The sequence below is a fragment of the Hoplias malabaricus genome, chromosome 9 (assembly GCF_029633855.1).
Source record: "Hoplias malabaricus isolate fHopMal1 chromosome 9, fHopMal1.hap1, whole genome shotgun sequence".
In the NCBI taxonomy this organism is placed as follows: domain Eukaryota; kingdom Metazoa; phylum Chordata; class Actinopteri; order Characiformes; family Erythrinidae; genus Hoplias; species Hoplias malabaricus.
In genome coordinates, this window is record NC_089808.1 from 7,540,431 (window position 1) to 7,561,459 (window position 21,029).

Below are 21,029 nucleotides of genomic sequence, written 5' to 3' on the forward strand. Positions count from 1 at the left end.
TGCATGAGCACATTAATGTGTGGATCTGGAGCGTAGCAACCCACAACCTGTGAATATGACCACCCAGTATTTTTTTCTTTTTCTTTGTAAATTGAGCTGTTCGTATTTTTCTCACTTTTGTAAATAAAAATGGGGATTTAAAAACAAATAAACAAAAAAATCATACAGCTTCTTCATTAGAGTTAATTAGGAACTCTGGTCTCCTTACTGTCCTCTCAACTAAACGTTCTACCCTGGGTGACAGATACTTAATTCTCAGATTTGTATTTATTATTTTTTGTATGCGTACATGTAAAGCTTCTTTGGGTTTCGGAAAGGAGATATATAGGTTGAAGTTATTAACATTAGAGTATGGCCTGGACACAGCACTGGCCCTGTGTTAATGCAAGTGCACAATGTCTGGTTAAACCAAGTAAAACAGGGCCTATAAATGAGAGAACTGGATGAAAATGGCGAAAACAGGATGCTGTCCTGTGGCTTACACTCAGTTAAAGTAAGTTTGAGGAGAAAACACTGTTGTAACTTTTAATTCACAATTTGAGTTACCTCAGAAATTCATTTGTAGCTCAAGATGTTTAGCTTTGTAGCACGTTCGGTATGCGTTTACATTCATGCAGTTAATCTGGCTGGCTCTGTAAAAACATCAGATGGGTTTCCAGACTGGAGGGCTAGCAAGTGGTGAGGAAACATCTTCTGAATATTATAAATAAGTGAATTTTGATTATCATCATGAATGTTGCCTATAACTTTAATTTCAGACAAAATTATGGATGATAATAGTCCATGGACAGTTCCAAAAAACAGATTTTCTCTTGCTACCCAGGTGACTTTAGCCGAGATGCAAACCTAACCAATAGAAGCTCCTTTTAGATGACTCAAGTTTTAGGATTAAGTTTAACTCTGAAATCCTGTTTTGTGGAATAGACCCCTGGTTTATCAGGCCTTCAAATATTTTGGATAGGAATTGTTGTCTCCAAGTTTTTTTTCCGTTTTTGTATATATCTTCTAAGGCACTAGACATTATGTAGCTATGGGTTTCAGTAATTGTGTAGTAGGTTGGAAAATGAGATGCTCTGAATAATTTACACATAAGCTTAAGCTTATATTTAATAAGTATGCCCTAAAATTCTCACTGAAATGTTCAAATAACTAGTCTCCAGTGTTTCCAGAAGAGTATACATGGTACCTGCAGCAAATGGGTATTATCATCTTTATTCTCACAAGAAATGTTACACGATCATTTGTCCACACACTTTGGACTATTTAGTTTATTTTCTGGGATGTAAGGAAGAATAATACATTCATTCATTCGTTGTCTGTAACCACTTATTTAGTTCAAGGTCACAGGGAAGACAGAGCCTACGTGGAATCACTGGATGCAAGGCAGGAACACACCCTAGCGGGGGCGGCAGTGCTTCGCAGGGCAACACACACCCACACATTCATTTACACCTATGGATATTTTTGAGCAGCCAATCTGCCTTCCACTGTGTGTGTTATTTTTTGGACTGTGGGAAGAAATTGGAGCATCCAGAGGAAACCCATGCGGACACGGGGAGAACACAACGAACTTTCTCACCAACCATGACCCGGGGAGGGGCTCGAACACACAACCCCAGGTTCTTGAAGCTGTATGACAGCGGTAGCAATAATACTTTCCTTAAAAAAAAAGTTTACTGTTTCTGGTAATCCACAAAGAAGACAAACTGCATTATAAGTTAATGACTGATGTTTAAAAGTCTTACTCTTTTATTTATATATTTTACAAATCAATCTCTTTGATGCAAATGGCAAAACACTTTACACACAAGAAATGACAGTCAACTAGTTGGCTACAGATGTGAGCACAAATAGGACATAAATCATGGATCAGTAATAGTTTCAAATTATATATATTTTTTGGATTTGCAGTAAGTCACATTACGCAGAACACTTACATATATTACTTCCTATGTATTATGAACTGCCTATAAAATATAAGCAACTTTCTAAAGTCATTGAAATTGCAAATTCAAATGACTGAAAAGGCAGAACTCTTCCACAATGTTTACAAGACACTGTCAAAAAATAATAATGATAATATAACTATATAAAAGGCTACTTAGCGTGGTGAAGACAGTTAGTTAGTAGGCCATTCAAATTGTTTTACTTGTTTAACAGACTAACACCTTCCACAGAAAAAGAAGCTGAGGTTTCAAACGGACATACATTCAAAACCAGACAGCACATTTGACCACTACATGCCAATTTAGTGGGAAAATATTAAGTAGAGACAACATCGAATATGATACCTGGTACCACATTTGCAGTGATATCTACAGAAGCTGCTAGACCAGATATTGGAAGTTTAAAAAAAAAGAGCATACCTGATCCAATACTGTAGCAAATCTGTGCTGAAATGGCACACACTCACATATCAGTATTCTGAATTTGTCAGCATTTAGAGTTTCAGTGTATTGGAAATAAAATTGGAAAAAAAAAACACCTCTATAATTCCATTACGTGGAAGAAAAAACGTGTCCTTTTGGCTTGCCTGAGATGTGCAAAAACAATCCCTCGCTAAACAAGTGTTTAAGTTTGAAGGGCCTAAAGTCAAGTTTGTACAGTTATATGAGTAAAGGCATAGATCACACCCCTGAAATAATCCAAGAAGCTAGGTAGGAAGCTGAAAATATAACGTGCTTGTTACACCAGTGTATGATATTCTCTGAAAATAAATGCATTTCCACAACATTACTGGCTACATGGCTTTTATTAAATGTTCCAACTACTTCTTATTGGCTTGCTACGTTTACCTCTACAACCAAAAATGTCAGTGCCTTGCTGTAGATTACAAGCTTACTGAAAGCACAGTGCTTTTGTGTACACCTTACAGAAAGGTACAAATGAACAAGTGAAGTAGTGGTTAGTGTTTCTACTTAAATCAATCCTCGCCCTTGCTTTGCAGACCACATCTTTGCCTGGAGTCCAAAATGATATAAGGCTTCTTAATTCTAAAAGACTAGTTCAGCCTGCAGTAACCTTCTGCTTTTAAACCAGTGTCATAAACATAGGCCGTATCAATCCTGCTTATGTACCGGGCACGTACGCCTGTGCCGCACGATATGTACTTGTATGTTCAAGTAACTTTCAACTGACGTGTTGTGGAAGAAGTATCTCCATTATTTCCATGCAGAGGTCCCCATTAAAGAACAAAACGAGATCCTTATAGCAACCTCATTATCAGAAATCTACAGCAGTCACTGTTTTGGTTTCGGTTATTCAAAGTAAGCAGGGTTTCTCATTCCCCTCAAATGTATGGCCAACAGTATTTTGAAGTTCACCTAGAAGGTCACTGGCCCTGTGTGATCTGGTTCCAGCCTCTAAATTCGGCAGATCTCTGCTGAGTTTGTTGCTGCTTCCAAAATCATCCTCAGGACTCAGGGGCTCGTTGACAACCATGTTGCTGTTTTCAAAATCCCACGGGTAGAATCTGGCAGTGTCAGGATTAGAGCCGAACAGCATTTCAGCAACACTTTGCTGAACAGAATCTGAGGAACGAGAGGCCACCATTTTGCTGAGCTCAGAGCAGAAAAAATCTATCTCAGCAAGTTCTGCCATTGCTGTTATGTTTTCGGGGGAATTTTTATCCTGCTCTGTTATATTCTCGTTTTTGGATTCCAAAGAGCTAGCATCTGTAATGCTCATGGAATCAGTTTCAAAGAAAGATTGTTTTGTTTGAGCCTCTGAAATGACAGCTGTGTTAGAATCTTCTCTGTTTTGTGCAGAGCCATAATGCAGTTGAGGAGAATAGCTGACTCCTGAGTCACAACTGCTGGATCTAGTTTCTACATCAGATTTTGAATTGTTCTGGGTAGATTCTGGTATGAGAATATCCATGTTGCAGTGTGTGTAACTGCCCCCTAGTGCATGTGGAAAAGGACTGAAGGGGTCAAAACTGTCAAATTCAGATCCACTAAAGGAATCACCAAAAATGTCAGATGATGCTGTATAAACTTGGCATGAATCTTTATTCACACCATCATTGGTAGAAGGAACGCAGATTTCAGAATCAAATATCAACGTATCATTGGACTCTGGGCTGAAGGGGTCAGGGGCCACCAGATCCAAAACACCAGGACTGAGCATCTCTTGACTGGGACTTACAAAGCTTGGAGCCAGGTCTGTAGATGGATATGTATTGCTATGCGCAGGGTTGAAAGACTCCAGGCCGCTATTTTCATGATAACCAGAATCCAGTCTTCCACCATCAGTAGATACAAAGCTGACTGAGTTCAGATTTTGGAATTCAGATTTATATGTTTGGTCGTCAGTAGGCACAGAATCAAATGGCTCTGAAGCTTCAAGCTCAGATTCTTCTGCGTTAGAGTGTCCAGTGTTGAAAGCTTCGGTATTGTTTTCGAACTCATCACAGTGATCTGTGCTACCACTGTCGAGGCTGAAGGGGTTATGGGAGCAAAGCTTGTAGCCATCAGTTGTGACCATCTCTGTGTCAGAGACAGGGCTAATGAGGTACTGAATTACAGGCTCAATGATGCAGTTCTCTGAACTGGTGTCTGCAGTACTAACAGGGACTTTTTCAGTGTTGTCTGTGATGCTTGTCATGTTATTGGTGCTTTCTAAATTAAACACACTTTGGTTTTCATGGTCAGGATATGGGAGATCTTCTCTGGGGCTTAACATCTCAGATTCAGACTGCATTGGTTCATTTTGCTCAAGACTGAGGGGTCGTTCTGTTCTGACTGTAGACTCCTCTTTGTCAAAACTTTCCTCTACATAACCTTCAAGACTATAATGGTTAGGATCGTCATCCTCTGGACCACCACATTCAAAATCATCTGTGTCATTGGATTCAGGACTTGTGTGGTCACACTCTGACTTATTTCTGTCATTGCCTTCAGCAGAAACAGGGCTAGCATCTGGACTACCTGGGTCTAAGCGCACAGTAAAGAAATATATATCTCCAAACTTGTGGTCATATGCATCGGTGTCAATGGGTTCTGGACTATGTCTTGCTTGATCAGGATCGTCAGTATCACAAGGGTCACCTAACTCTTCAAAGCAAGCGCTTGGAATACCAGGCTGAATCGGAGGGGGATAATTTTCTGTTTCTTCAGTCTCCAGCTTTAATGTACTTACTACAGCATGGTCAGTATTGTATGAAAATGGATCAGCAACTTGAACAGATTCTTCTTTATTACTCATGGCAGGAAAATCTGGTTCTGGAGGACATTCTTCAGGACTAAGCGGAAAACTAGTGTATGAGCTTGTGTCTATCCGCTGAAGGCCATACAATGCTTGATTCCTCCTGACATAACTGGGCCCTGACTTAGCTTCTGGCTCAACTACTTGATGCTCCATGCCAGTGAATGTACCAAAATCTCCATCAAAGGAACTATCAACTGTGGAAGAATCACTGGAAAGAAATTCATGACTGTCGTTAAGTTCACAATGGATGGGATCAAATCTTCCACCATCGTCAAAATGGGAACTTTCGGGAAGATTAATTTCTGTTATGGTGTTGCTGAGTTCCACGCCATCAGGTTCTTGGCTTATTGTGATGTTGATTCCAACATTAGGGCAGATGTCGCTGTATGGCGTGTACCTCTCAGAGTCAGTGGGCTCAGGAACATTTTGTTCAAACATTCCAGAATCAATGGACTGACTGCAGTTAGCACCGGCAGAAATATGGGCCACAACACGTGATGTATCAGCGTCTTCAGTTTTACTTGTAGACTGCAGAACAGAGGACAGGGAGTCTGATTCTTTCAAAATGCTTTCTTCATTGAGGGGGTAATCCTGAGAAAAATGGGCATCTGCTACATCATTGAAAAGCATATCGGAAGCAAACGGGTCAGAGCCTTTGAATGGATCCCCAGATAGGAACTCTGAGAGAAAACAACCCAGAGTTAGTTACTGGTGTTCATTTTTAAGTTATCCCCAATTGGCCTATAAAGGTAGTACAGTAAGGTCATTGAAATTCAGAAAGTATATCTGAAGGCCAATACTGTTGCACAGTGTAGAAAAAAGAAATAATTAAACTTGCCACAACAGTAGAAAATAATGTGCAGGAAAAATAAAGAAGCCCAAGAAGGGCTTGAAGAAGAAGGAACATAAAGAAAATATGGATTCCTCGATATTTAGTGTAAATTCATTATAATTTTCTGTACATTATTATTAATATTATAATTTGTAATTAGTACTGTTTATTACAATGAATATTATGGAGCTTGGCAGTTCATTCCAAACTGTATGATAAAGAGCCATTAATATGCATATGTTAATTTTAAAAAACTTGATCTATCAGTTCTTTAAAACTTAGATGGGTGTAGATACCATTTTGTTTCTAAAAACAAAGTTATAGAAGGCGCTCACCAGTCATATCTACTTTTGGGAATCTGTCATCTCCAAACACGTCATCTAGAGAAAACGAAAAACAGGAAATGAGTTTTGATATAGTCTGTAACTCACAATCTATATCTAAATAGAATTAGATCAAATCAGACCAGCTTTTCACTCACGATCAACGAAAGGGTCTGGGTGGAAGAAATCGAATTCCCTACTAGAGGTCTGGCTGATGGGCTTTGTGTCAAGTGTTTGGACAATCTCAAAACCCTCTTCTTCTAGATCAGGGGAGTCCATGTTCTTTAAGACGGAAAAATATCAACATTCAGTATTAATGAGGTACGTTAAACTTAATTTAAAGAAAAATCCATTATTAGAATAACAATTATTTTTGGAATATCTCTTAACTTTAAATAATATGGGATATCAATGTATGTTGTGTTTTTTAAAGGAACAAAATATTATTAAAAACAGTTGTATGGAGTTTATAATATTGATTTGGTATTTTGGCATTCTTTCATAAAATGTGCTCAGAACGCTTTAAATAGTGATGAAAAAATACACTGCAATACAGACACTCACTGACGACAAACAATAACTACTGCTATCAACCTTTATGTGTAGGTAAATGTAAATTTTACTACACAATTTCAAGGTTTCTAACAAAGCTTTTGACCAGGGACATCCACATTTTTCATACAGCTCTACTTGTGCAACAATTGCTCTTTACCTGTGGTGTGTCTGATCTGGGGGAAACATCCTCCTCTTTAACTTCGGTCAAGGTAATCTCAGTAAATGAAGATGAACCACTGCTCTTCTGTGGAATCATTATTTTAGAATAGAATGAATTATTAGTAACCTCCAGGATAGATACATTGGAGAGACTTTTTTATTTGAAAGTAACGAGATAATTATTGTGTTGCCACACATACCAAGTTCTCTACAGAACGCTGCAGTTTTTCAAGGCCTTCTGCGTATTGTTCCTGCTCTTTCACCACATTGATTGATTTGATTGAGTTTTCCTCCTCATATACATCGCCATAGCACTCCTCTGCATCATCCTCTTCCTCATCCAGATCAAGGCTCAAAGGCTCCCCCACTTGGTGGCAAGTAATCTCAGGAACACATGCCTCGATGGCAATCATTTCAGCAATCAATTCACTTAATCTCTCTTTGGCCTACAGGGAAACAACAGATATCGTAAAGCTAAAAAAAAACCGAGCATTACTAGGAAATTCAATGAAATATTTTAAATCCAAAAATTCAAATGTGTTTAAATGTTGTGATATTTAATTAGCTTTTAAGTATATATTGATGAGCACTTTAAATACAAATACATCCATTTAGTAAATCATAATAATTAGAAATTTTTCAGTAATTATGATTTGGCTTTGTCAAGACTTCCATAGGTTTCCATAAATTTAATTTGATACATCAAACAGATTTATTCACAATGGCAAGAGCAGGAGGATATAATGTTTGCGACAACAATAAAGCCATTTTATTTGAATAACAAAACAACTAGTGTGACCTTACAGTGACCAGAAAATGAAGATAAAGATAAATTATTGAGGTAATTAACACACTGCGTGTACAATTTCCAGAAAAGTTGGGTCATTTTGTAAAAATTGAAAAATTCAGTTAAAAAAAAAGTTTAACTGACAAAAGCACAAAAGGTTTCCAATTACCACTGAATTTGACTGTATTTTAATGTATAACACATAAAATGATGCCTACAACACACTTCAAAAAAGTTTGGTATGTTTTTAACACTGTGTTACATCACATTTCATTATAGATGTTCTATATTGTTTAATTTGAATTGCTCTGTTTAATTGTTTGGCAACAGAGACTACTTATTTTTAAAAGTTTGGCAAATGGAATTTATGCCCATTCCTGCTTCATTCAGGACTTCAGCTGCTCAGCTGTCTGTGGTCACCATTGCCATTTCTTGATGCAGTGTTGGACAACAGATTTTGAAGTATGCCTAAGCCCTGGAGAGGACTGGTATTTCTCCAGATTTCCTCAATCATTTTACAATATTAGCCTAAATATATTAGATGGTAGAAGACCTGAATGTTTTGGTAATTTTACACTGAAAACTGTGCTGCTTGAACCATTTCAGAATTCTCTTATTAAGTTTGCCATATAGTGATTAGCAGTGGCTCCTGTTATAACTTATACCTGCTTAGTGTGTAATGTGACAAAATATTGTGACATCACTTTTCCATAACGTTTTTACTCATATTGTGCTTTTTTGGAGTGTGTTGCAGCCATGAAATTCAAAATGAATTTATATTTACAAATCACAATCAAGTCTGTCAGTAAAAACATTGAAAATATTATCTTTGTATAAATTTTGTCAGTTAAATAAAGATTCAAGAGAATAAAATATATCAGTTTTTTTTCTTATTGCATTTTCACAAAATGTAACAACTTTTCTGGAAACAAAGTTTTTATTTCTCTAAAATAAATTGTAAAAAAATACAAATCCTTATGTAAGAAGGTTTTTTCCCACTTAAGGAGACTTCCCAAAGTTTTACATACGACCGCGTCTCAGCACTGCGGGTGTGGGTGTGGTTATAGGGAGTCAGGACCCAAAACTTCAAGTACTCATGTGCTTTTTTTGCCAGTAATCACACCAAAAATATGGCTTCGCCACGTGACTTGCTCTCTCATACACGTTGTTACAGGCATTTAACCGCTGCTTCACGTACTAGGAGAAGCCAAACACATCACCGAGCGCCCCCTCCCAGACACACCTAACCAGTTTTTATCACTGAAGCCATGCCCCATGACTAAACCAATACCTTCAAAGAGGGTTGACATCTCATAATGATATTCAAATACATATACATACACATACACTCACACACATAGCGCTATTAAATTACCATGGCATCACTCTATGCATTACCGGTAATTATTCTCACATTTATTCCTTTTCTTTTATTTTCAGGTTTTACCCCCCAAGAACATGGAGGACCAGCTCCTTTTACCTCCATTTTGTCCCATTTGGACCTATACAGCAGGACTCAAAGGTAAGTATATAAAACCTGTACCATATACTCTTACTTGTGTTTGTTTAACATATTCATATTGGTGATGGGTTACTTTGCCCCATCATACCTTATAAAACCATTCATTAAACACCTCTCCGTCATCAGGAAACTTTCATCATATAACTGGAGGCATTATACATTTCAGACATGTGGTTCTACTTACTCACACTTATAGAGTACCTGTCAAGGCACGACTGAGCACTTGGTGACCTTACTATACTGTGTATTGCACTATTAATGTACTTCATATCCAACCATCCAACCAACAGCCTAGTGACATATCCATCCATCCCTCCATCCATGAATAGCAAACAGTTTTGTACCATGGAGCACAGCCAAAAGTTTACTAATTCTTCTATAAGATATTAAATGTCATGAAAGCATTAATCTTGTGACTTAAATCTAGAAGACGTCTGGAGTCCACAGTCAGACTAATTTATGTTCATGTATTAAGGCTGGTTTTAGCCAAAGACACCCACTTTCATTAAGTGCAAGGATGCTTAGGACAAACATTAGTCACTGTACACACTGTATAATGCTGATTTGGCTTAATGGCAGCTTGTAGTCTTCCAGCTTAATGTAAACTTGTCCAAAAAAAAGTCACTTAAAAGCATGTTTTTATGGCCTATTATCAAGAGAATACAGTTAAGACCTTGGAAGCAAATGAATACTGAATCAATGCAGCCATTTCGGGAGCCAAACACTGCATACAGCCTTATTGTTGTGTGCTTTTATTTAAGTGGAATATGTCCCTCAATTATTTATGGTCCCTCAGAGGTTACCATACGCTTATTTAGAACGATTAATTCATAGTTACATGCAAAATATAAGCACAAATCAAATTAAATGCTTTGCTGATTGTGAAATCAGATGAATATAAGCAGACATCATCTGTAGATAATATATATCAGTCTTTAATTCACAGTTAATGTTTATCGAATGGATTAGCATTGGCACTATCAGGTAATAAGTTTCTGTTTTAGGATTCTCTGTAGGTATAAAGGCACATTAGAAATACTAACCTCTGTGATTTCTGAATACGTTTCTCCAATGGAGTGTTTCAGTGGACCCATCTGACCGTGCGCATCCTCCACTCTTCCTCTGGTTTTGGCGATCTCATCCTGGAGGTGCTGGAGCTCATCTGTAGCTCTCTTCAGCTCCTCCTCATACTCCTGCACTGCCTGCTGCAGCTCCTCCTGCTCCTCCTGCAGAGACAGGAGCTGCACAGAGCAAATGCGAGAACACAGTGATGTGAAAAGAGAGCACACAGACTCAAGAACATACATTAAACTTTTTTTATTCACCTTAACCACCTGATCCTGATGTACACAGTGTTATGAAAAACTAGCCTGAGTTTGTTCTTCCAAGATTTGAGGAAAATGTTCATTCATTCATTATCTGTAACCCTTATCCAGTTCAGGGTCGCGGTGGGTCCAGAGCCGACCTGGAATCATTAGGCGCAAGGCAGGAATACACCCTGCAGGGGGCGCCAGTCCTTCACAGGGCAACACACACACTCACACATTCACTCACACACTCACACCTACGGACACTTTTGAGTCGCCAATCGACCTACCAATGTGTGTTTTTGTTGTGGGAGGAAATTGGAGCACCCGGAGGAAACCCAAGCGGACACAGGGAGAACACACCAACTCCTCACAGACAGTCACTCGAGGTGAGGCTCACTACCTATTGTGCCACTCTACATATTGTACCATCTGTAGTTGATTGGCAGCATGGTGGTGCAGCAGGTAGTGTCGCAGTCACACAGCTCCAGGGGCCTGGAGGTTGTGGGTTCGGGTCCCGCTCCGGGTGACTGTCTGTGAGGAGTTGGTGTGTTCTCCCTGTGTCTGTGTCGGTTTCCTCCGGGTGCTCTGGTTTCCTCCTGTTGTCCAAAAACACACGTTGGTAGGTGAATTGGGGTGTTGCCCTGTGAAGGACTGGCGCCCCCTCCAGGGTGTGTTCCCGCCTTGCGCCCAATGATTCCAGGTAGGCTCCGGACCCACCGTGACCCTGAACTGGATAAGCGCTTACAGACAATGAAAGAATGTAATTAATTTCTGTATTGAAACTGTGTTTTACATTTTAAGAGATCAAAATAAAATCTGAAACGTTTCCACGGCTCATATACCACAGAACAATTTGAATTCATTTTAAATGAAACGACTCTGATTCTATGTTTGACTGCTTATGCATGCCACACCTAGATGTTATTTTGAACGTGATAATCCAGTGGCATGGCCTTGTGTTGAGCAATGACACAGATGGAATAAACTGTAATTTCCCCATGTGTTTACTCTTGGGTTCTCATGTGTTTATTCTTAACTACAACTCAAAGGTAAGACGTTTGCCTCTTCATTCCAGTGGAGGAGGCATTAGCTCATTAACCGATTAGATTAGTTAGAATGAACTTGAAGTCCCACAACCTGGCTGTCCCTACACGAGTCAGTCAGCTTAGGTGGCAGACTGTAACTAAACAGACTGTTATAAATCCTGCCATAGTGTGTTCAGTTCCCACAAACCCATCCACCACCTCACGGTTAGCTGGCAGAATATTCTGCACCCAATAGTGACACTGACGTGCAAACGTTCATATCAGTGCCACACATCCATGCCATTACCTTAAAGAAATATCAGGTCAGGGCTGGTCCTGTGGTGGTCTCATTATAATAAAGGATAGGTTTGAAGGGGATGATAACAATAAAAAGTAACAGAGGCTTTACAGTCAGTAATTGAAATGAAAGTGCTCCTATATGGTAAGTAGCATAAAGCAGGTAACCTAATAAACTGGCACCTCTGAGCATATTGTTATGTGTCTAATATGTGTGTGGGTGGTTCACCAGCTGGCCCTCCTGACTGCGCTTCTCCTGGATGCCCTCTATTTCCTCCTTCAGCTGGGCTCTCCTCTTGGCCAGTCTCTCCAAGGCCTGCTGGGTTTCCTGGGACAGCGTCCGTTCCTTCTGCAGAGCTCCTTCCTCCATAGCCACCACATCCTCCAGGTCCTAAGAGTCAAAGCACATGAGTGATCACTGACCAGCAGGACACAAAGACAAGGAAGAGTTTTCCTCAGACAGAAAACAGTTTCAACAGAAATAGCTTTCAATCCAAAAAGGCAACACCACATATTATTCACTGTGAATTACATTGGTGTCAGCACTGACATGGGGTATCAACCGCATTTCACAGGAAAGACTTGGCACACTATCACCTCTGAACCTATTCTGAATTCAGATTACTTCAATATAACAAGGCCACAGTGCAGTTTTGAAGTTGGAAAATGGTTTTAAGGATTTTTGCTCACAACATTATTATTTATTTATTTATTTATCAAGCACTGAACCTGTAATTATAACTTTTCAAATTTACCTCATATAGTCAGTCAAGACAACTGGGATTTGACATATGTTCTATAGTCATGTGCTGGAGCTTTGAGGCTATGAGACGAGTATTCAAAGCTTAGATACAATCGATGAACACTGCTCTAACTGTACGCCTAAACAATCACACACTAGGGTGACCAGACGTCCTCTTTTACCCGGACATGTCCTCTTTTTTAGACTTAAAAAAATGTCTGGGCAGAATTTCACAAACGTCCGGGATGTTGTTTTTCTAGAGCTTACATAGAACTTCGAGAAGTTTCGTTCACAAACTAGTCCCGCCCTCCCCTACTCCGTTTGGTTCGCTTGAGTGAGAAGGGGGCGTGGTGAAGTAGCCTAAAATCTTCGGATTGGACGGTCTGACTGTAGAGCTACCATTATTGGTCGATAACCTTCTCTGTAAACATTTAATTGGTCAGTCTGCACGTCAGTAGTCCTTGTTTACGTCAGGCAAAGCTCATGTACCCACCCTCATCTCGAGCAGCTATGCCGAAACGTAAATGTAAGTTCTCGGATGAATTAAAAAAGGAATTCCCATGTTTTGTGTAGCAAATAAAGGTGTAGGACCTAAAAGCACACATAGGTTCAGCTAAGCATACAAAAAGACGTGTCCTCTTTTTCTGCATCTCAGATCTGGTCACCCTATCACACACTTCCATCAAACTAAGGTTTTTCTTACCATTCAACACACCGATACTGTTTTGAGCCTATATATGACAGTATATTAGGAAACAACATCAAGTCAATGAGGCAGCTGTGACTAAGCCATGCTTTGTACAATGCTAATATGTGAGTTACAAACATTGTATGTCAGTCACATTAGCCTTGTAGGAACATGAAAGAACTTAAGGATATTTCAGACACCAAACAGGTAAAGGCTGATCAGTTACATTTGTGTAAAAGTAGAAAAAAATTGGCTCCTTTTCTCAGTCATTCATTCATTTTATTTAACCATCCAGTTCACTGAGTCACTGAGTCCAGATCAGAGCCAAAATCACTTAATCACCTAAGGCAGGAACACACCTTGGACGAGTTGTCAGTCCATCACAGTTCTCACAGACAGTGACCCGAAGCAGGTTTTGAACCCACAACCCCAGCGCAGGGAGTTGTGCGACACCAAACCTACTTGTTACACCACCGTGTCGTCCTTCAAAGAATCAAATATCTCGATAAACATTACACAATTACTAATGGAAACTAAACCTAGTGCTTTAATTCAGTCCTACATTTAATGCAATTTGGCAGGCACATTTATCCAGAGCCATTTTTAGTTCTAATCATGTTACAGGGGTCGGGTAAAGCAGCATTAGGAGTCTTGCCCAAGTCTTACTGGTGTAGCTATCTTGCTTAATCTAGGCATTGAACCCTAGTCTGCCATGTGGAGGACTATAAGTTATATATACACCATGCATGCCATTAACTGATTCCCAACCAATACCAGGATCAGTAATACAGGTATATTACAAATTATAATATATATATTATATTATATTACATTACTGTTACATCCACAGTCACTTGTGCTAGCTGGACCAGAGACTGTCTCTGCATTAGTTTCATTTCATGACCGAACAAAGAGTAACAAAAATGTCATTATAAAGTAGGACCCTCAGACTCCAGCACAGCATGTCCTTCCTTCTACACCCATGAGAGCACGTTTACAAATGAGGTGTGTTAGCTGAAGGAAAAGCGAAACTGCAGCATTTTCCTGCTCTAATAATAATATATATGTATATTGCCCACTCAGAGTACAGTATCAGTCAAAAGTTTGGACATCTCATTCAATTGCTTTTCTTGTTTTTTGTTATTTTCTACATCATTGTAAACAAATACAGAAGACATTAAAACTGTGAAGGAACACATATGGAATTATGTAGTAAACAAAAAAAAAGTGTAAAACAAACCAGAATATTTTATACTTTATATTCTTCAAAGTAGTCACCTTTTGCTTTGATGACAGCTTTACACACTCTTGGCCTTCTCTCAATCAGCCATATCAATCATGGTTTTCAGTGAACCGCTGTGGCCTCGTCAGGAGTTAATTTGGAGAACCGATCGCCTTCTTAACGTGTTTGAGGCCATAACTTGGGTCGTGCAGAGGTAGGGGCTGGTACACAGTTCTAATACAGTGAACAGCCCTATTCCACCAATGATTAATGATGGGAAGATGCGTCCAGATTTGTTGACTGGTATTAAATGTCTATATGTCTGTTTTTTTAAGAGCTGTTATATAACAGGGTCCGATTCCTGCTCTGGGTGACTGTCTGTGAGGAGTGTGGTGTGTTCTCTCTGTGTCTGCGTGGGTTTCCTCCGGGTGACTGTCTGTGAGGAGTGTGGTGTGTTCTCCCTGTGTCTGCGTGGGTTTCCTCCGGGTGACTGTCTGTGAGGAGTGTGGTGTGTTCTCTCTGTGTCTGCATGAGTTTCCTCCAGGTGACTGTCTGTGAGGAGTGTAATGTGTTCTCCCTGTGTCTGCGTGGGTTTCCTCCGGGTGACTGTCTGTGAGGAGTGTGGTGTGTTCTCTCTGTGTCTGCGTGGGTTTCCTCCAGGTGACTGATTGTGAGGAGTGTGGTGTGTTCTCCCTGTGTCTGCGTGGGTTTCCTCCAGGTGACTGTCTGTGAGGAGTGTGGTGTGTTCTCCCCGTGTCTGCGTGGGTTTCCTCCAGGTGACTGTCTGTGAGGAGTTGGTGTGTTCTCCCCGTGTCTGCGTGGGAGACATCAAACACATGTTGGTAGGTGGATTGGCGACTCAATAGTGTCCGTACGTGTGAGTGTGTGAGTGAATGTGTGTGTGTGTGTGTGTGTGTGTGTGTGTGTATGTCTGTGTTGCCCTGCGACGCCCTGGCGCCCCCTCCAGGGTGTATTTCTGCCTTGCGCCCAATGATTCCAGGTAGGCTCTGGACCCACCGCGACCTGGAACTGGATAAGCACTTACAGATAATGAATGAATGCATGAATGAATGAATGAATGAATTACAGCTCCTAAAAAACTGCAGGACTGCAGACTAAAATAAATTTCACCAAGATGTCAAAAGGGCAGCCAGAAACACACCAAAATTTGACTGAAGCCACAATGTAATTAATGCATAATGAAGCTTGTAGTGAGCCAAAGAACCAATCAGCATATGGTGCACTTTTTCCTTCCTTTTAACATTCCAGGTCTGCTGCAGTTTCATCAAGTAAAAGCTTGTGTCTTATTGCCCATATTTTCCAAAATACAATTAGCTGTAAAATAAGCAGGGGTGCACAATAATACCAGAATCCGATCACTGCTTAAAAATGGCATCAGACGGATGGTTGTATTTAAAAGATATCAACTGATATATTCACAATTTGTGCATTTTATAAATGCTCATGAACTGGAATTGGCAGATGTGTGTATTCCCTGACTCCCATGTCAGTGCATCCCCTAAAAAATCACCGGAGGTTGACGTTGGATCTTAAATTAATATTCATTGCATTTCATTTCATGGTATATGTCATATCTCAAATAATACATCATGTGAATAATATGTTCTGAGATTCTTTGGAAAGCTTCCACAAGACCAAAATACACACATATGTTCATCCTTCAGCAGTGTGAAAACCCTTCTGGCAATAACAGATGTGCTGCAGAATATGGAGCTTTACACACATACAGTAGAGCTGAACTAAATTATCTGACACCGAGTCTGCCTTGAGCAGCTCTGTGAAATACAGGAGGCGGGGCTTGGATTTGGAGAACCAATCACATTCGCATGGCCACTAAAATAGCATTGTGATGTCAGTGGTGCTGCTTCGCTGGTGCTCTGCCTTCTGCTCTCTAACGAAGAGAAAACACGCTGCAGTGAACATGCTCCTGCGCTGTCCACCCATGACAAGGTCCACTCCTCAAACACTCGTAAATGTAACTGATTAAACACAGTCAGCCCACAAGCCACATGACTGTATCCCATTTCCTTTAGGGTTGGTGTTATTTTCTGATAAGAGGTGAACAAATGTGGGTACACACCAAGCAAGTCCAACAATAGATTAGGAACTGTTCATTTACATGTGCCATATTCCAATATAAAGCATACCTTGATTTCATTTTCAGCAGCAGCCTCTCTTTCTTTTGCTTGTAGTTCCACTGAGTTTTCTCTGCAACATAAATAGCACAGAACAATACTCATCAAAAAGCCGAATCAGTCACTTATAATCTGTGGCTCTGTAGATCAGAGCAGCAACAGCTTTTTACATTTGTGTTTATGTCTTAAGAGCGGCAAGTGAACTATATTTATGACAAGCAACTGTCAAACAATTTTGGGTTATTTTTATTTTCATGGCAGTATTACATGAAAAGAAATAAGGAGAGAATGAGAGAGAGAGAGAGAGAGAGAGAGAGAGAGAAAGAGAGAGAGAGAGAGAGAGAGAGAGAGAGAGAGAGAGAAGAGAGAAAAAGAGAGAGAGAGAGAAAGAGAGAGAGAGAAAGAGAGAGAGAGAGAGAGAAAGAGAGAGAGAGAGAGAGAGAGAGAGAGAGAGAAAGAAAGAGAGAGAGAGCAAGTGAGCGAGCGAGCGAGCGAGAGAGAGAGAGAGAGAGAGAGAGAGAGAGAGAAAGAGAAAGAGAGAGAGAAGCATTTATTAAATTTATTAACAACTCTAATCACAGTTTTAGAGGCCCCAAGCCAGACATCAAGGAGAGTGGGCTGAGGAAATGACAGAGAGAGAGAGAGAGAGAGAGAGAGAGAGAGAGAGAGATTTCCACTTTTTACATTTAACATTTTAGTGGAAAACACTGTCAATAACTAGGTGCCTATATTCATCTATTTGTTTCTTTGTTTGAGCCCAAACCACTTGGATTCTGAAATCATAATTTCCATTTGGCAAGTTTCAGATATACAAGGAATTTGTCTTGGTGAAAGCAGGGTTGGATGTTGCCTGTTCCCCGTCATATATTTATATACAGGATGAGTCAAAAGACCCAGGACTCCCTTTTATTTCTTTAATATACTACATGACCACCTTCTCATTGGAGAAAACTTGCCCTTGATCCAATATGGCGGCTTTCAAGATGGTGGCTATGTTCCGGACATAGCCTAAAAGATAGGCCGGAGATTACTTGCCGGAGTATTCAGATAAAAGAGTGTCCTCCAACGTTTGACTATGATTTGTATTTTTATCATGTTATTATTTTTATTTCTTTTATTTTATTTTATTTTGTGGCAACTAATTGTTAATTTTGGCAACTAATAATGTAAATAAATGTATATAAACAATGATTACAAGGATACACAGCTGAAAATGGGGGGCAGTGACATATAAACCCTATGCATAGTTTCAAGTTAAAGTGGAAAAGTGTATGTGTGCTTGGACTACAGATGAGGAGCAGTGGGAAAGGATTATGAAATTATTAAAGAGTGCATACAATGGTCGTGCACATAGCGATGTGCCTCCCTCATTCCCCCCGCTCATCCATCACGCCTTGTAGAACATAATTAGAGCTCTGCAGAACTAAGACTTTGACACATTAAATATTGAATCGTATGGGATCTCAGAATGGAAAGCAGCTGATAATACGAGCATTATTAGATCTCTACTCAACCCAGTTCATAACCGAGCCTCCCCCAGTGGTCATCTTCCCTCGGGAAAGTCTCAGTTACAGAGATGTGGATTGGAGTTGTCCTTTTTATAACGGATGCATGGAAGCGGTCCGCTCCCCTGCTGTGTGAGAGCCGTGAGTGGCTCCAGCTTTCCTGCTGAGCACAGATGATGTGTAGCATCCATTCAGAAAATACGGCAAGCCGTGGCCTTCCTCAGTAAACCACATCATCCATCATGCGGACACTTCACGCATACCACAGGAAGAGGAGGACTGCTACTAAGTATAGCCCAATAACAGTTTTTTGACCATTACAATACCTTTAAACCAAGTAATATTAATGAAAAATAACCCATGAAGAACACCCAAATGCCTATATGTAGCTCTTAGAGATTAAACGCCTCAGAATGACACATAAACATGACTCATTTTTAATGGTGCCTCATGGTGTCTATATCATTTTCCTGAGGTGATTTGTGTAGCTTGTAGAGTACCCCCTTAGAATTAGAAATAAACAATGTTTCTACTCTTGTAATGGTTTGGAGGTTTAAAAAAACACCTGCAGGCTTTTATTACCAAAAAAAATGATGAATTGATATCAATTCAAAGACAAAACAATACTATTCTAATTCATTTCAGTGCTAAATCAACCTCCTCCCTCAAACCTGCGGTGGTTGACGACCAACTGTAAATATGCAGACATAGAAATACCTGAGGGCTCTATAAATGTGTTCAACTGACTGTGGTCCAAGGCTGTACAGACCTAGACCTGCACTACGGCTGACTCTGTCATGTACAGGGTGAGAATTTACCTCACGTAAATTGAACGTAAATAAAATGAACATGGTCACATTTCCGTCTCGACGTCTCTCTCTCTCTCACTCTGTCTCTCTGCAGTGCTCTAAAGACGAAGAGGGGGAGGAGGGGCAGTGTTGGACTGGTCAGTAAAAGCCCATAAGCGCGTTACATCTGCAAAGCCCCTCAAGAATCTGTGAGAAACTAAGAGAGAGTGAGGGAGATAACGGTAACGGTACCTCGCGCAGGCAGCTCTCCGCCGTCCCGCCCTCAGACAGTCCAGGATAAAGCGCATCATCTTAGCGGCGGGTTTCAGGCCCCTCTCTCATTCTAGGCGTATTTCTCTCGCTGCAGAAGGAGATGGAGGAGCTGTGTCCGTGTCCAGGGCCGCTCTTCATCTCTCTCTCTCTCTCTCTCTCGCCGCGCGGCGCTCTGCTCTCCTTCAAAAATCCATTCAGCTCTCCTTGAGCTCACAGCCCTGTCACGTGATCAGAAGAACCCGGTTTACGGTGTGGAGATAAGAGCGCCTGGGTTTCCCTCCACCCGTTTTCAGACTGCCTCTAGAAGTGGGCGGGACCACAGTGATGGCCCTCCTGCGTTCATTCACTTAAACCATAAACATAAAATCTACAGAGCAACAGAATATATATTTATTTTACTTTAAAATGTGACTAAATAGCTCTGCAATATAGTACTGTAACGTACAGCCTGCACTAGTCACAACATTTCTAATAAGTGAGCTCTGTTCTTTAGCTTGTTATTTACATATAGCATATAGGTTTTTTGATTGTTTTAAGCTCAATTGTGACGTAGCAGCGCTGCTGCATAATGCTTCATGAATAATTAATTAATTATTTAATCTTCTGTAACCGCTTCACTTTGGTCAGGGTCGTGGTGGGTCTGGAGTCCAGCCAGAGTCATTGGGACTAAGGTGGGAAAATAATGTGGACAGGGAATTACTCTGTCACAGGGCATCACATTCTCAGTCACTAAAAAACACACTCACACAGACAGTCTACCTACTAACAGGTGTGTTTGGATTGTGGAAAGAAACAGGAGCAGCATTAAAACCCACACAGACAGGGAAGAACATATCAAACTCCTCACAAACGGGTCCCAAAGACGCCAAAGCTGTGTGGCAGTGCCACCATGCTGCACCAGACATTCACCTTAATCATACCTTCATGGGTTTTCCATATGATTATCATATTGCTTTGCATGCAGCAGGATAAAACTAATACTCCACTCTTTTAAATTCACAAAGATTTCCTGGTTTTACATGCATCAAAGACAGTAGATATTGAAATTGTTATAATTTCATGGTTTAAACAAAGCATATGAATTGTATCACATCACTCTATAAGCTGTCCATCTTTTTTGTGGCATGTGGCAGCCCTCACTCACAGATAGGAAATGCTCCACAAGTTGAGCTATCCATTCATTCATTACCTGTAACCGCTTATCCAGTTCAGGGTCGCGGAGGGTCCAGAGCCTACCTGGAATCATTGGGCGCAAGGCAGGAATACACCCTGGAGGGGGCGCCAGTCCTTCACAGGGCAACACAGACACACACACACACATTCACTCACACCTACGGACACTTTTGAGTCGCCCATCCACCTACCAATGTGTGTTTTTGGACTGTGGGAGGACACCTACGCAGACACAGGGAGAACATACCAACTCCTCACAGACAGTCACCCAGAACAGGAATCAAACCCACAACCTTCAGGTCCCTGTGCCGCCCCCTTGAGCTATTCAGTAAAATAAAAATTATAACTAAGCAGGACTTTTTGGCTTAAGTATTATTGGAAATGTAGGACTTTGTTGGCGTTTATATATAAAAAAAACAACAAGAAAAAAAAACTGCAAATGACACCAAGTTAAAACTGATTGA

General features: G+C 40.3%; 1 protein-coding gene across 1 annotated transcript; it reads right to left on the minus strand.

The window, feature by feature from the left end:
- Positions 1–1,736: 1,736 nt before the first annotated feature.
- On the minus strand, positions 1,737–19,525 carry si:ch73-140j24.4 (uncharacterized). The gene is made up of 9 exons (XM_066681625.1): positions 19,372–19,525; positions 16,839–16,899; positions 12,248–12,409; positions 10,430–10,627; positions 7,278–7,523; positions 7,076–7,162; positions 6,522–6,645; positions 6,376–6,420; positions 1,737–5,888 (listed from the first exon to the last, which is right to left on the minus strand). The coding sequence occupies exons 1-9, from the start codon at positions 19,428–19,430 to the stop codon at positions 3,262–3,264; spliced, it is 3,609 nt and encodes a 1,202-aa protein (XP_066537722.1). The 5' UTR covers positions 19,431–19,525; the 3' UTR covers positions 1,737–3,261.
- Between the last annotated feature and the right edge of the window lie 1,504 nt (positions 19,526–21,029).

What these genes read in the sequence shown, in the direction of transcription:
- si:ch73-140j24.4 (XM_066681625.1), bottom strand. Translation starts at nt 19,430, where the DNA reads ATGATGCGCTTTATCCTGGACTGTCTGAGGGCGGGACGGCGGAGAGCT. An exon ending in CCAGATCAGACACACCACAG is followed by an intron (nt 6,646 to 7,075) that starts GTAAAGAGCAAT and finishes TCCGTCTTAAAG; the next exon opens with AACATGGACTCCCCTGATCT. An exon ending in CCCAGACCCTTTCGTTGATC is followed by an intron (nt 6,421 to 6,521) that starts GTGAGTGAAAAG and finishes CGTTTTCTCTAG; the next exon opens with ATGACGTGTTTGGAGATGAC.